Source organism: Coloeus monedula (genome assembly GCF_965178545.1).
Source record: "Coloeus monedula genome assembly, chromosome: 2".
NCBI classification, from domain to species: Eukaryota; Metazoa; Chordata; class Aves; order Passeriformes; family Corvidae; genus Coloeus; species Coloeus monedula.
The window spans coordinates 23,131,219-23,146,284 of record NC_138782.1 but is presented as its reverse complement, the minus strand read 5'-3'; the positions used below and the strand labels follow the sequence as shown (position 1 = coordinate 23,146,284).

The window sequence follows — 15,066 nt, the reverse complement described above, 5'->3', positions numbered from 1 at the left end:
ATGCATGAAAGAAGAGTTGCATGAGCTAAAGATGTTTTTTCCCTCGACATGTATCCATTATTTCCCTCTTACCTTTTAAAAACAGGAAACACTTTCAAGTACTTTTGGAGCTCTACACTTACTTCTTGAGGAACTATTGCTATGGTAACTTGTACAGAAATACTTCAAAGGAGTGTTATAGGTGCCATACTTCCAGTCCAAGACATGCAGGTGTTGGAACTAAAGCAAAACAATAGAATTTTAACAGACTGAGTATTCCTTTACAGTTTTGCAGATAGAGGTACAGATTTTCGAAGATTCACTTTTGCAATTCACACGCTGAAAATGATTTTAAAGGATTTCTGATTGCTGTGTACAAAACAAAGAGGGCGACAGAATTCACTTGCTCTCAGGAGCACATGGCACTGACAGAACAGGTGCAGGCCACAGAAATGCATTATTTGGAATAACACACAAGTGGGCACCTCTGCCAGCTGCAGAATTCCAGGCTCTTGGCCCTTTGCAACTATGTGGCCTTGAAATTCTTTGGATATGGAATGTATTTAACCAAGTTCAGTTGTGCAAGACATATATGAAGTGGCAGACTCACACTATGCTATGCCCCAAAACCTTACAATTAAAAGTATGTTTTGCTGTATAAAACCCAATTCTGTTTAAAATTTCTTATAATTTTGAAAAGTCAAACCACACAATCATATAAAGTATTTGAACAGCAATAAATAGGCTTCCTGAAACTCAGAGAACACGTGCATTCAACTATCATAAAAACAACATCAGGTATTAATCTGTAATCTCTATACTATGGTGGAATGGTGAGACAATGTTCCCAAACTGACCCTAATCACACTGGAAAGTATGAACATTTCTTTTAAGCAAATTTAGTACTATAATGCTGCTGTTTTTTCTTTTCCTGCTATTTTCTCCAAAAAATGGGTGAAGCTGAAAGAAAAAGAAAAGTAATAAAAACACATCTTAAAATTAATCACTGCAAGTCACAGTTACATGAACAAAGCTGTGCTCTTTTTATCCTAAAGAAATATTTTTGAAAGCATCTGGAACTAAGTATTTTTCTCTGCAGCTTGGGAGCAGTGGAAGGGACATCCTCCTCTTGGAGAAAAAAAACTGGAGAATCAAATCCTGTTCCCTCTGCAGTGAGGGTAAATACTGCCAGCTACTACAGGCATGGGTGGTCTCCTTAGTCCATCTGAAAAACAGTTTCCTTCAGCCCTATCATTTAATTTTAAAGTGGAATTTGTTTTATCCTGCAGACTAATAAGTACCCTAGGAGCTTGATTGGTTGGTGCTTAATGAAATTGCTTCTGCTGACATTAGATACATTAGGATACTGATTAAAACACTTAATGATCCCTCTTGATTTTAAATTGCTAGCTTAGATTTGTGAGATGCCATCAAAGTATCTTTTTCCTTCCTTTCCTTCATCCAAATCCTGCTTCTCCTTGCCCTTTTTCTGTTCATGATCCTTAAAGGTTGCGGCTCATTGGCAACAGCACGGTCACAAACCAAATGATAACACCATGTTGAACACTGCATTGTTTAAAATATGCCAAACCCCAGAACATAAACACTGAAACACAGTCATCCCTAAAATACAATTTCCTGTTTCAAAGCTCAAACTATTCTTAAATGTGGCAACAATGAAGATTATTAGTATGAAGGGAAAGCCAAAGTCAGAGTAAACTTTAACTTTGTAAAATATTTGTTGAGGAAAGATAATTTTGTAAATGTAAAAACCAGTATAAAAGCATTACATTTGAGCTTGAATGTGGAAGACAGTAATACATTGTCAGAAATGGTGTTGGAATGGCATTCCTATGACAACAAAGCTGTTTTTCATGCTCTTAGACAAAACTGCATACCGTATCACCTTCCAGTGGGAAACATGTATGTATTATGGGCATAATGACAGCTTATCCTCAAATATTATACACTATAAATACCAGGTTTGGAAACTTTACCTGAAAAGGGGGGGAAACCACAATAGCTGTAAAAAGTTCCATTTTCCTCAACAAATCTTATCAAGGCTCTTGAGATGAAATTACATTTACAAAACAAAACTTACTTATATACTAAAACCTGCTGTGTCAGAAGCTTTTACGAAAAAAAGTGAGTATACTGAATTTTATGCTTAATACAAACCTTAAGACCACAGAAAATAAAAAAGTAGAAGTTTTTGTACATTTTAGCACCATTATGAAGTCAGACTCGAATGCCGGTTCTGTCACTGTGGCTGTACCTTGCAGCTGGTGGAGCTCATGTGAAGCTCATTGACTTCAGCCACCTTTCAGAGAAGAAAAACTGGATTTGCCGACCACAACAAACAATATGCTTGCCATTTTTTCCTTTTTTTCTTTTTTTTTTTCTTTTAAAATTAATTTTGAACTTGATTTTTATTGGGCAGCCAGAGTGCATCTCTGTCAGCTAAATCCAAGTCCAAGTCCTTTGGGTCTCTGGATGGCTCGTATGGGCTCTGCTATCCCTTTGCCGTCTGGTCCGAGGCCTGTGCCTGGGGTCCAGCCCATACTCTGAAGCATTCTGTTTCCAATGTTGTTTTCTGGGATTGGTTGGGTGTTTTCACCTACAAACCCTGAGATTAAAGAAACACACAGCATTAATCAGCACTGCCTGCCATGTGGAGAAGAGCAGGATAATCTCCCGTAAAGCTTTAAACCTTCTTATCCTCCTAATTCATCTAACAGGTTTCTAGAACAGGCTGTCTTTGCACATGTTGACCTCTTGACTGCATATGATTCTAAATAATAAAGTCTTATGCTTTTGTTTTCAATGCTTTTGAAGACTCAGTCCATTTTTACACATAACAAATATTGTCACAGATCTTTTATATTCCATTATGGTGGATTTCACATTAGCCTCAAAGAATACAAATCAGCTGCAGGTGTCTACCAATACATTGTCAAGAACACCTGAATTTCTAGTCCTATGCAGTTACTAAGCAGAGACACGTCATAGTAACATGACCATCACTGTTCTTAGTAATATTTATCAGTGATCTCCTTCAGAAAACCCAATAAGTAAGTTCTGATAAAACAATTATAGCTGTTAAAGAAACAGTACAGACAGGTGTTCAACCCCTCTGAAATTCAGCTGTACATTTACTCAGTTTCTCTTTTACTGAACATTGTGAGATTTGATACATCCAAGTTTACTGTTGGTGTTTTCAATGTTGTTAAGTGTTGTTTACACTCTTCTCTCCTTAGCATCAAGATCTCTCAGAAAAGCTGCATACACCACAGAAAAGAGCACCAACATTCCAAGTGTTAGTATATGTTTGTTAGTATAACATTTTCTTATATTTTTATTTTCTTATATCTTATATTTTCATTTTCTTAATAGTAGGGTTTTTTTTTTCCCATGAATGCCTAATTAAAAAAAAAAAAAAAACTGAAGTTAAGATAACAAAGTTGTTTTTTCCCCTTCAACAACCAAACTCCCCAAGCCAGAGTTTGGAGACAATGCATGGATAAGCCTTCTATATATAAGTATCTTGCATGAGGGATATTTATTTCAAGAATTTGTGTTAAAATTCATCAAGTTCCCCCATATAAACAATTTTAAAAGGGGCTGAAGTTTTTGAACACAAGCAGTTGCAGGTAGACAGCTGGATTTTGTTTTCAGCATTATTCAACATCTCCCTGCCCCAACAACACAATAAAAAAAAAAAACCTTTAACGTGCCCAGCTTCAAAAACTATCTGTTTAATTTTCTACTTATTTATTCTGCCTGCTACTTTTTGAAAAATACTGTAGTAGGAAACGGTGGTTTTGAGTTTTTGGAGACTATAATATCTTCAGCCAAGAACTGACCATTGACAAGCAGCTGGCTTATCATTATACTAACTTACTAAACAAGAACGCAAAGAAGTTGAAGATGAGCTTCTAAAAAGCCTCATTTATTGCACACACAAAAAACCCCAAAGTCCCACAGTGGAAACTGCATACACAGAAATTCAAAACGAGGTGAACATTAAAAACCTCAGGATTATTGTGATGATGAATTTACCGTACAGCAGCATTATCCACTATAGATCTGTTCATAGTCAGTAAAACACTGGCTACATAAAAGGCAGACTGCTTTCTAGTACCTCAGTTCCTGAGTCAAAGCAAAAAGGGAGTGCATTGAAGGAAGGCATCCTTTAATACTGGTTTGAAGCTATGCTTAATGCTAGGCTTAAAATAAAGGCTTTTAAGTCAGCAGCCTGCAGTCCCCGAGAGGGTTCCTCTTGAACTGACCAGCACAAAATTCAATGGCCAAGACTTCCTTTCTTTTCAGGCCTCCACAGGCAGAGGCAATTTTCATACAGATGAGTCCCTGGCACTGCCTGGCATACACAACACTGGCTTTGCAACCTTCCCAGTTATACTTTCTAGCTCAAAATAAAAAAAAGCAAAAGAAGAAAGGGTACTGTTTAACAACATTTCTGGTAAGCCTCACAGGTAAAACGCTGGAAGTATGTTTTGGTCCACTTATTTTAAGAAGTAATGGTAAGAAATGAAGCATCATTCCAGTAAATGTTTGTGGAACAATTAAGGGGAAAACTTCAAGGGGAAGAAAGATCCAACAGACCTACCAAGCAGGAAAGAGCAGGTACAAGAGTGTATTTTATGACACCTAAAAACTGGAAACATTTAACCATTCATAATGCTGCCTAGGCAAAGGCAGCAATGCTGCTGGAACAGTATGCAAGGCGTAGCCTGAGACAATGTAAACAGCTTTTTTGTTTTAGTCTGTTCAGGGAAAAACCCACAGACCTCTTCCTGTAACAGATGTACCTTTCTATATGAATTTCAATTCTCGAGACAGCCAGAGGAACCTCACAAAGAAGATATATGAAAGAACACTCTGTACCCTGACACGTTATTTAGTAAACCGGTGCTTCTATTTTTGATACCTTTTGAAGTAGTTCAGTGTTTTTTCTGTGACAGGATAATTGGAATAATTTGTTTTTAGAGACATATAAGTACTTTGAAAATGTGTATATGATAACTATTTTTCCCTCCACTGTACATACTTTTCTATCTCCTATTAAAACACAGGCTCTCCCTAAGAGCTGTTTTACTCTTGCATATCATCAGATTAAAAAAAAAAAAAAAAAAAAGAAGAAAAAAGAAAAAGGAAGAGAAGAGAAGCCACCATAAACTTGGTTTCACAAGCCACTTTTGGGCAAACAATCAAACAACATACACTGTCCAAAGGATAATGTGTTTGGAGGCTTTGTATTGCAGCAAGAATGAAGTAAAACCAAAACCCCACCCATCTTGCCTATATTACTAATTGACTAATTACTCCTTCTTGTAAATGAGGTGAATACAGATTGCTTTTACTTGAATTGTGAAAAATATTTAATAGACACTGGCCATTCTTTCACAGTATAGCCAGTTTTTATATGAATACTATCTATGTCTGTCTTTAGGATTCCTGCAATTTTCACCTATCACTTGAAAAATTTATCTGTAATGCAACATATTTTACTTGAATCTAAAGAATACAGATAGTGGTACTGCCCTCTTCCTCCATTTCACGTGCAATCAGCAACTTGGAAAAAAACCCCAACATTTGCATTGCTGATTGACTGCATGACGGGAAAGAGCTCTTAAAAATCGTGCTACACTGTGTGCTATTCCCCTGACCCCCATTCCTGTGCTTTGGGCTTTTATTTTCTAATTAAAAGCAGTAATTGTCCTTGCAATATTAATCTTCAAGTTTAGTTTTTAATTCATCCCTATGGCACTTCTTGGACTAGCCAGTAGGGCCTGTTAGAGAGAGTGGTCCAAGCACATGGCCTTGGAAAGGGCTGTGCTACCTCTGGGACGTGTTCAGTCTTGACCCACCCAGGAGCAAGAGCAAAACCAACCCATTGTGCTGTCCCACAAAAAATAACCAGGCAGAAACAGATTACAAAAAAAAAAAAAAAAAAAAAAAAAAAAAAAAAAAAAAAAGTGGGTATACATTTTTGTAAATTTATTGCTGTATGAGGTTTCCTGGGGTTCCAGGAGTTACGAGAATGTCTCTACAGTAATCATTTGTAGGAATCTCCTGTGCAGTACCTTTTATTTCTACAGACTGAAAATGTTATTAGCAACCCTAACAACTGGTTTCTGATCTACCAGATGAGCAGTCTGCATGGAGAAGTGGCTGCCATTATATGAGGGAGGAGCAAACATGAACGTATAGTAACTTGTTTGAAAAGACAGCACTGTAAAATATACTCAGCTTATGCTCCTTCTCTCTGCAATACTGCCAGCTGAAAGAAAAAAAGGCCAATCCTCAAATCTTTGTGTATAAGAACAGAGACACTCCAAGGTCTACATGTCTTATGCATATGACCTTACATACGTGGAATATGAAATCGATGAGTAGTAAGTGACAAAACTGGGAAGGGGAAAGCAAAAAACTCGTCACATTTGTTTAATTCTGGTATGATATTTATGATGGCATTAAAGGCAGATTTCAGTGAAAAATAAAGGTATGTAATTTTTTCTTAACAGCTGTTGAGACAGGTATATCCTAGTTAAACAGTACACTAGCATTCAGTGCCATACCCTTGATTTTACAGTGATTGCCATGAATTAATTTAATTCCATCTGTAAGCTAAAATCAGATCAGAGGTCTAATGCTGCTGCAGGCTCCACATCTGTTTAATCATTTTTGGATACAGCAGCTTGCAAAAGTTCAGCTTTTAAATTTGCTTCATATTTAAGAAACAATGCTACACCAGTGTACAACACTGTCAGCAGGAAACAAATGAGCCTATGAAGAGTTTTGATCTGACAGACCCATTTTATTTGCAAAATGCTTCTACAAATTCAAAGCTCACCATTGAAGTTATCATTTATTATAGAATAATAAAGGAGTAGTGACCTCATAAACCACTATTGTGAAAATATTTATTTGTATGGTCCAGTTGCTGGATAAGACTAACATCAAGCATGTTTGGCTTATATTGGGCTGAATAAAACCAGAATACAGCTAGGATCAAGCTCCCAGATAACCCTTATTTAAGAAAATGTGTGCGGTTTTTGTTGTGTCTCTTTTTTCCCCTCTCAACCCCCCCAAGCTGCAAGAAACAAATGAAGGCATTGTGAAGTAATTTCATCTCTGGCCACCGAACTATTTCTGATGTTAAGAAAATGGGGTTTTAAACAGTTCTGAGAAAATGACACTGTACATAAATATAGTCTTGCCCTTTCATCTTTCTTTTATATGATTAAGACTTGTGAGCAGAACAGCGCTGCCTTCGCAGAGCATACCACAACTATTATTTCCTCTTCTATCGCTCCCAGCAGCCTTAAATCCTTTAAATCCTTTCCTAGAAGGATCTCTTTTTGCTTGGGTAATTTTTGCAATGCATGGCCTGCTAACCCTAACCCCCTACCCTGGATCTCACTTATGTCTATCACAGCAGAGCCAGTCTTTCTACCTCAAATCTTCCAAGGAGCATTGTGGATGGTAATTCACTTGCGTAATTGGCTCAAGAGATGAAAATCTTGTATCTGCCTCTCTTAGCCACTAATCTATCCAGCTGACTGCAAGCCTAATTGGCAGCTTGTTTAGTAATTTGGCTCCTAAAGTGTTGTATTGATGTTGGATAAACAGCCAATGGAAGCAGAAATGATACATGCGGCTTCTCTTTAAAAGCTGGTGCACTTTCCCCCTCATTTTCTGAAAACATTTAATATTTCATCTATTCTTTTTCTTTTCTAACTCCTCACCAGACAGATGAGCTCAGAAAAGTAGGGACTGATCCTGATACATAAGGAAAGTAATCAGAATACATTGCTGTAGTCTATCTTTTTATGCCAGCTCTCTCTAACTAGCAAAATGGGACTCAGACTGCCTGGATGTTTATGTTCTTAAAATTGTTTTGGGTAATTGCACAGACACAGCTTCAGAAGTACAGCCAACAGCTGTATGGTGATTTTAAAACTCAGTACCTGCAGTGGTTTTCAAAAATAAGTACAGGATGGCTTTATATCTGTAAAAAAACCCCACAAAACACCAAACCAGAACTAAAACAACTCAGCTAAGAAAATGCTACGACAATTATTTAGCTAATATTTGAGACTGCATTATTTCACCAGACTTTTACACATCCCTCACACTGACCTATCTAAGACTGTATGAAGAATAACCTTAGAATTATTATATTCAGGTGAGTCTGCTTGCATTGAAATTTTTTCTAGCTAACAGAGAGATAAGAATAGCAGAGAGGACATAGCTATGACTTCAGGAGGTGCTGGAAATCTCTGTATTTATCCTGTATCCACAGCAGAGTTTTGTTGATGTCTGCACTGCCATAGTTTCATTCCTACTACCCCATCTCAAGGGGTATTAAATATGGCCTGGGTAAACACACCTTATCTTAAGGCATAGACAGTAGATTTAAATCTATTTTCAACTCCTCTGAATATATAAACATAAATTCACACACCAATGAAGACTGTGACACTGAATTTTAGGTACAACTGGTTATCCAGAAACACGGATCACTTGGAATTGGATTTGCAATTTGGGCTCCTCTCCTTCCATTCTTTATTGGATTACACTGGGTGTGGAGTGAAACTTCATGCCCATTCAGTCTTTGCTGCTATAAAATTGGTTGGAAGAGTTTGTATTTTTAGACTGTCATTTATCCCTCTGTAAAGGGAATCTCTTGAATACCCAAAACTGTCTTTTCACTTGAGTCCAAAGAAGGTTGTTTTGCCTTTGTTTTACGCCTTGCCTTTGATGACAGAAACACTGTCACTGGATGGCACTTTGGAAGGATCATTCTCACTGGGGGACATTCCAAAGCTCTGTTTAAACCCCTCAAAATTCAGCGAAATGGATCCCATCTGATAAGCATTCCCTCAGTTTTATAGAAAGACTTGCAGTCGTAGAACGAAACCCAGTGGAAATCCAAAGCAAAAATTTTCTTCATGAAATCCAGAGTATGTACAACAGATTTTATCTGGAACTTTTCCACCAATTGCAAAGTTTTTACAGAAAGACAGAAATCCAAACTTGCCTGCTCTGGAAACCTGATCAATGAATTTTATTTTCTCACATGTTAAACAGGTGTTTTTATTCCTCTGAAGTGCCAAAACCTTCTGCATAAAGCTATCCAGTTTATGGACAGACCTCCTCCCTTATTCAAAAAGTGAATCATATTTTGAAAAACCTTTAAGAAAAGTGTTTTTTGCATAATCTATACCAGAGACTGTTTGCAGCTGTGCTCCCTATTTCCTCTGGAGAAAAGCTAGTCACCATCAACCAAGAGCTTGTTGTGGAGAGCTGGGATAAGAAGTTATGTTGACTGAGGAAAAATTACACATTTTAACTGCCAAACCATCCGTGTTTTAACAAAAATCCTTTGGTATTACCAACCTAAAACAGACTGACAGAAATGCCAGGTACTTCTTCTATTGGTTGAGTTCTAGGAAAACTACAGGACATCCATCTGCCCATCTGAGGAAGGTGATGGTTCTAATAAACTGCACATAAAAAGGAGGTGGCCCCTCTCTGTGGGAACCACTTTATTATGGTATCTGGCAGAGAATGTGCAGAACTTGCAGAGCACGTAACTGACCTTGAGGATGAGTCTCCCTACTGACATCTCTGTTTCACTCAAAGCTAGTCCTCAAGTGTACAACGGTTTAATGAAACATACCTTTGGAACATGAAAATAATGCCTGGTTTAGCCTTTTTTTCCCACAATTTCCACCATATTAAGGGTGCTCTCATTGATTATATTCTCCATTAAGCTGGTTTATGGTTCCTGAGAGTGATGTCCAAAAAATCTACGGAATCATAGAATATCTCAAGTTGGAAGGGACCCATAAGGACTGTAAAGTTCAGCTCCTAGCAGAGGCAATTTGAATGGTTTCTGCAACCAGAAACAACTTTCTTAGGAAAGACTCCCAGAATAATTTGGGGAATTGTTTTTGAAGCTTACACATTTCAGAAGACAACAGCATGCAGAAAAGACAGGTAGAGTCATCTTCTACAAATCCAAATGTTTCTTCTTGACTTTATAGTGGCTGTTTGTACAGCCTGTAGAATATTTTCTTCTCTCTAGATCACAAGAAATCCATCAGCAATTTTCCAGGACAAGCTTGCTCTGGTTCAATTGCAGGTCTTCTGAAGTTTGTTACTGAACTTTCTGAATGCTGGTGCTTATATGTAAGACACCTTGCCTGAACCAGCCACCTCAAGCTGAACACAAAAAGCCTTTTGCTCTGAAGGGACAGCAGCTTCCAATACTGGATGCGGCTATCTATCTTTTACCTTTTAGTTTAGTGAGACAATACAGTAGAAGAAACAAAGAAACAGAAAGAAGTCACTAAAATTTAACCTGCTGCAGATACCAACCAAAGAAAAACAAGCGTCCATGGGCTGGGCAACCAAGCAGGCATGAAGCGTATGCCAGGAAGGACTTCAGCAGACTAAGGATAAGAAATGGTGCAATGCAATAAGGGAAAGTATTCACAACATGCCAATGCTGTATTGCCCTGTGACAAGGGATTTCTGCTATAGAGTTGTACATCTGGTAGACAGAAAAGCAGTGAATCAAGCTAAAAAGAAAGTAGGCTTATAATAGTTTGTCTAGAGTTTTGGAAATTTACAGCCAGTTCATCCAAGTATCCAAAAGTTTACATTTCCTCTGAAACTATTGCACGAAATTGACCTTCACCACAAACTTAGCCTCAGCCACCTCTGTTATCACACTGTAATCACAATCTTTTTCAAATCATCATTTTGGTTCTGCAGATATTCAGGTCTGATTTTTAATCACTGACATATTAAGCATCAGCAAAATAGTTTGCTTAGCTGTTCCATTGGCAATTTTTAAAAAGGAATGAAAACATGTACCCTTTTGATTACCTTGTTAAAGTGAGTCATGATGGCATTATAGCAGTGCTCAGTATTTCTGCTGTAATTAAGAAACTGTCATATTTTTCATTAAAACACATTCTTTAAAATGAGACTTTTAACTTGGTCATTTCAATCAGGACCAGCCTGAAGTGTAGCATGTGCATGCAACATGCCAACTAGATAAAGAATATGACATCTGAAATTTGTTATTGCAAAAGGTAAGTATTAAAGTGCCCATAACATGCATAGTAATTTACCTATTTTATATACACATTTTCTACATTTTAAGTATAAAATAGCTTTCTTTTTTTTCTAATTGTTTTTTGCAGGTTTTTAACACTGCTCCAAACTGTAAACCACACTATGTAACACCACAGTAAAAAGACTGTTTTGAAATAAAAATAAATGGCTATTTACAAGGCATACAAATATGAGAGGTGAAGCAGAATTTGATGATTTTCCCCCAACATTTAAGAATTAGAGGTTTGTTATTTAAAAAAAAAATCTAGAAGATTTCAGGGATTTAACAGGAGATAAAAAAACCCAAAAATCTTGTACAGAAGAAGAATCAATTGGAAACGATCTGGGATAAATGCATATTCAGTGTATGGCATCTACAATTTTGTAGCACCTACTGGTTTGATATGAGACTTAAACTAGATAATCTGAGACTGAAATAACTGCAACTATTCCCAGTGCATGTGTTTCAAGTACTAACAGTACCTAGCAAAGAATGTTCTTTCTCTAGCATAAAATTTTGTTGCTGTAGTTGCTATTTTGCTATTATTTTCATTACACTGGACCCAGCTTTGGTAAGGTATTTCCATGACAATGGATTAGTTTCTCTAAGAGGTTCTTATACAAGCTTCAGAGCACTGTATTGCTGCAGTGAAATATGTCAGGGTGTCACATGAAATAGCTCTACCACTCAGGTAGTCAGAGGGGGCAGAAGGTCATTGAGAATGACCTGGTCCATATGTGAACAGACTCACTGGAATAATATTGGTTTCATCGAAGAAGTAATGCAAAGGAGTATTTAAAATGTACAACACCTAATTCTTAAATTGTAGGAAGTAATCAATTTTTACTAGTATCAGTTTTTAGTTGATTAATTAACTATGTTCAATACACAGATGGGATATATGAAACATCCACAAACCAGAAAATTTATCTTAGCAAAAAAGACAAAATATGGCACTCCTGTATCAGTACTGTCAGTTCCTAACCATCCATGCCTATATCACATCCCATTTTCCTCACTGCTTTTCAACACATCTTTTCTTCACCTTTACAAATGACATTTTTGAAACTATAAAACGCCCTGTGCTGCTCAAACTTTCTTGCTTCAATAGTTTCTCAGTGCTGCACAAGTAAAGCTACATCCCGTGTTACTAATATACACAAACCTATTGGTATGTGACTTTGACAGCAAGCTGAGAACAGGCTATAAATTTAGAAATCAATATCTAACTCTATCAATATTCATTTTACTTTTTCAATACAAAATACAAAGGTGAAAGAGCAGTAAATAAGCTGGAGTACTGAAATAAATTGGGTGTTCTTGTCACAATTAATAAATGTTTAACCAATCACACTGCTTGCTACAGAAGTCTGTGGCTTTGTAAGGTGTCTGAAAGTAGCAGGTGCTACCCTTGTGAGACTCAAACCTAGGCAAAATATTTCAATACCTTGTTAGGGTCACCAGTCATTCTCATCACTATTACTGAACCTAAAGGTATAAATGACCATTTCCAACACTGTGCAGATTTTTACAAGAGTTAATTTACCAATGTTTTTTTTTTTTTCAAATGCAGATGAGAATTTAGAAAATACTGTTATCAACACATTGGCTCATATTAGGTGAAACTTTGCAAATTTGCAGCCCATATAAAGAAAACGCTTGCAGTAAATGAGTCATTTACAGACAGCCTTTCAGGTTTCACTATGGTATTAAATACAATTATTAGGATCATGCTTTTTTCATTTCCAACTTTTGTTCATGTGAACACCGTCTGTCCTTATTTTATTTCAAGGAAAAAGTTCACATATTCTTCTACATAAAATCGAGTCCTTCTATTCCTATATCTTAACTAACTCAAACTACTGAAAGAAGAACAATCAAATAAATGACCTCTTATTTTAATCCAAATTTCCAAATGTATGTTCATTCTAAAAGAAAACCCTGTTTCTTTCATAAAATCATATGGAACACTGACAAAAACCAAGGCCTGTGATGGATAAACAATAATTTAGCTGTAGGAAGGTTAGCCTTTGAGAAAACTGTAATAATCTCTAGAATGCTATACATTACCTATACATATGTACAAGCTTATTTAATGTTTACCAAAGTTTCTATTTGCTTAAAAACTCACAAGGATGAAGTGTATAAAAAACTTCCATAAGACCACAAAAAAAATTCTCAATCCTCCTGATCAGAACAAAATTGGAAAGATTACCTTGAACTTGAAAAGAGAAAGAGGCACATTAGTTAAAAGGTACTCATATGATACCTTTATCTACCATTATTCTCTGTTGCTCTTCATATAAAGGCAAACTCTGGGGCAAAACAATCTCTAAAACTGTGACTACAGGGACACATAACATTGAATGACCACATATTTGCCTTAGTATCAAAATATTGGCTTTGCAAAGTTATGCAGAGGAGCCGGCTTGTAAAATAAAATTCTGAATGCTGAAAGCCCAAGGTAAAGTGAATAATAAAATTAATTTCACTATACTTGATAACCTCTCAGTACAAAATGACATCCTCTAGTACTTGAAAGTTGTGAAGTGAAAATTACCTTGTAGAAATAATTACATTATTCTCTCTTCAGCCATTAAGTATTTTTCTTTCTCAGTTCACATATGTTCAGAGTCTTAGAAGCTGACCCATAGATTCTCTTTTTTTCATACTGCTGCCGCCACTAAGGTGCTTTTATAACATTCTTAATATTATTCCTGGTCTGTTTCTGCCACTGAGGTTTGAAACAAAGAAGTTTCAGGAGGGGGAATTCAGTTAGAATACAAGGATTAGGCTTCTCTAAAGACATCCACTTGAAATATATTTGAAGAATTCTATGTGTTGCAAATGTTGCTGCAGTAGTTTATGTATGACCAGGACATGCAATCCAGATTTCTATATTAGAAATATATATAAAGGCTCACACGGGTACACATACAACCTAATCCATCCAGTATGCACATATATAATTAATACAACAAACTGATGAGAGTTCTATAAATCACTGCTAAGTATTGAAAAAGTCGTTTCACAGCTGTGACATCAGCAAAATGCATCCAATGGTTGTGACCTCATATCTGTAAAAATCTTTCAGAAATGTGCTTGCAAGTGCTTCCTGTTTAATCTACAGCACTAATTTTAAATCTGTGTTCCAGAGCCTTACCACCACACTTTCAGTCATTTACCCAAGAATTCTCATCCTAACTTTATTGTGCAGGGTATTTAGAGTATTCATATGCAGAAAAAAAGATGCCTTAGGTCTCCTTCCCTTGTAATGTTTGAAGACATAAGCAGTAATCTTTGCTGTCTCAGTACATGAAAAAAAGATATATTGTCTTTAAAGAAGTGCTGTGCTACAAAGGACTGGAAATTGGTAATGTTTGCAGGAGAATGGAGAGAGCCTATTTATTTCTTAATCTTTATTAATAAATAAGGATGGGACAAGTCTGAATATATTGGGAAGTTACTGAATTTATCAAGCTTTTCCCCAGGTCACTGACCTACTGTTTTGTATTCAGAGATTTAACATCTTGTGGTTTGTGCTCTGTCCCAGAGAAATTGGTTACCTGTGGGTCCTGGCAGGGGAGCAGCTTTCCTTCTCCGCTTGATGTCTCCCATGCACAATGATCCTAAATGCACACTGGTTTGCCTGCAAGTAATTATAGGAGAAAACTATTAACAAAGGAAGAAAACTGCCACATAAATACACAGCTTGTATAATCTGAACCTATATCAAAACATTCTCAACCAAGATGAAGCTGCACAGTCAAGCCACCAATCTTGTTTATATCGAAACATAATTATGTTTGTTGACAAGCGCTCAGTATCTAAATGCAGCATCATAAATTGTTACTGGAATGAATAAATATAAATATAAAGGGAATGCTTTTTAATTTTCAAAACCGGCAATCTTTCTAGCTCAACATAAAACAAAA

At 36.5% G+C, this 15,066-nt stretch overlaps 1 protein-coding gene across 1 annotated transcript in view; it reads right to left on the bottom strand.

Annotated features, from left to right (window-relative positions):
* Window positions 1-1,654: 1,654 nt before the first annotated feature.
* Window positions 1,655-15,066, bottom strand: part of GPATCH2 (G-patch domain containing 2) — a 117,359-nt gene continuing 103,947 nt past the window's right edge. Inside the window, exons 9-10 of the mRNA XM_082277266.1 lie at window positions 14,698-14,780; window positions 1,655-2,605 (exon numbers count right to left, since the gene is read on the bottom strand). Of these exons, the coding sequence (XP_082133392.1) occupies window positions 2,436-2,605; window positions 14,698-14,780 (253 nt within the window). The 3' untranslated portion in view covers window positions 1,655-2,435. The remainder of the gene's footprint in view (window positions 2,606-14,697; window positions 14,781-15,066) is intronic.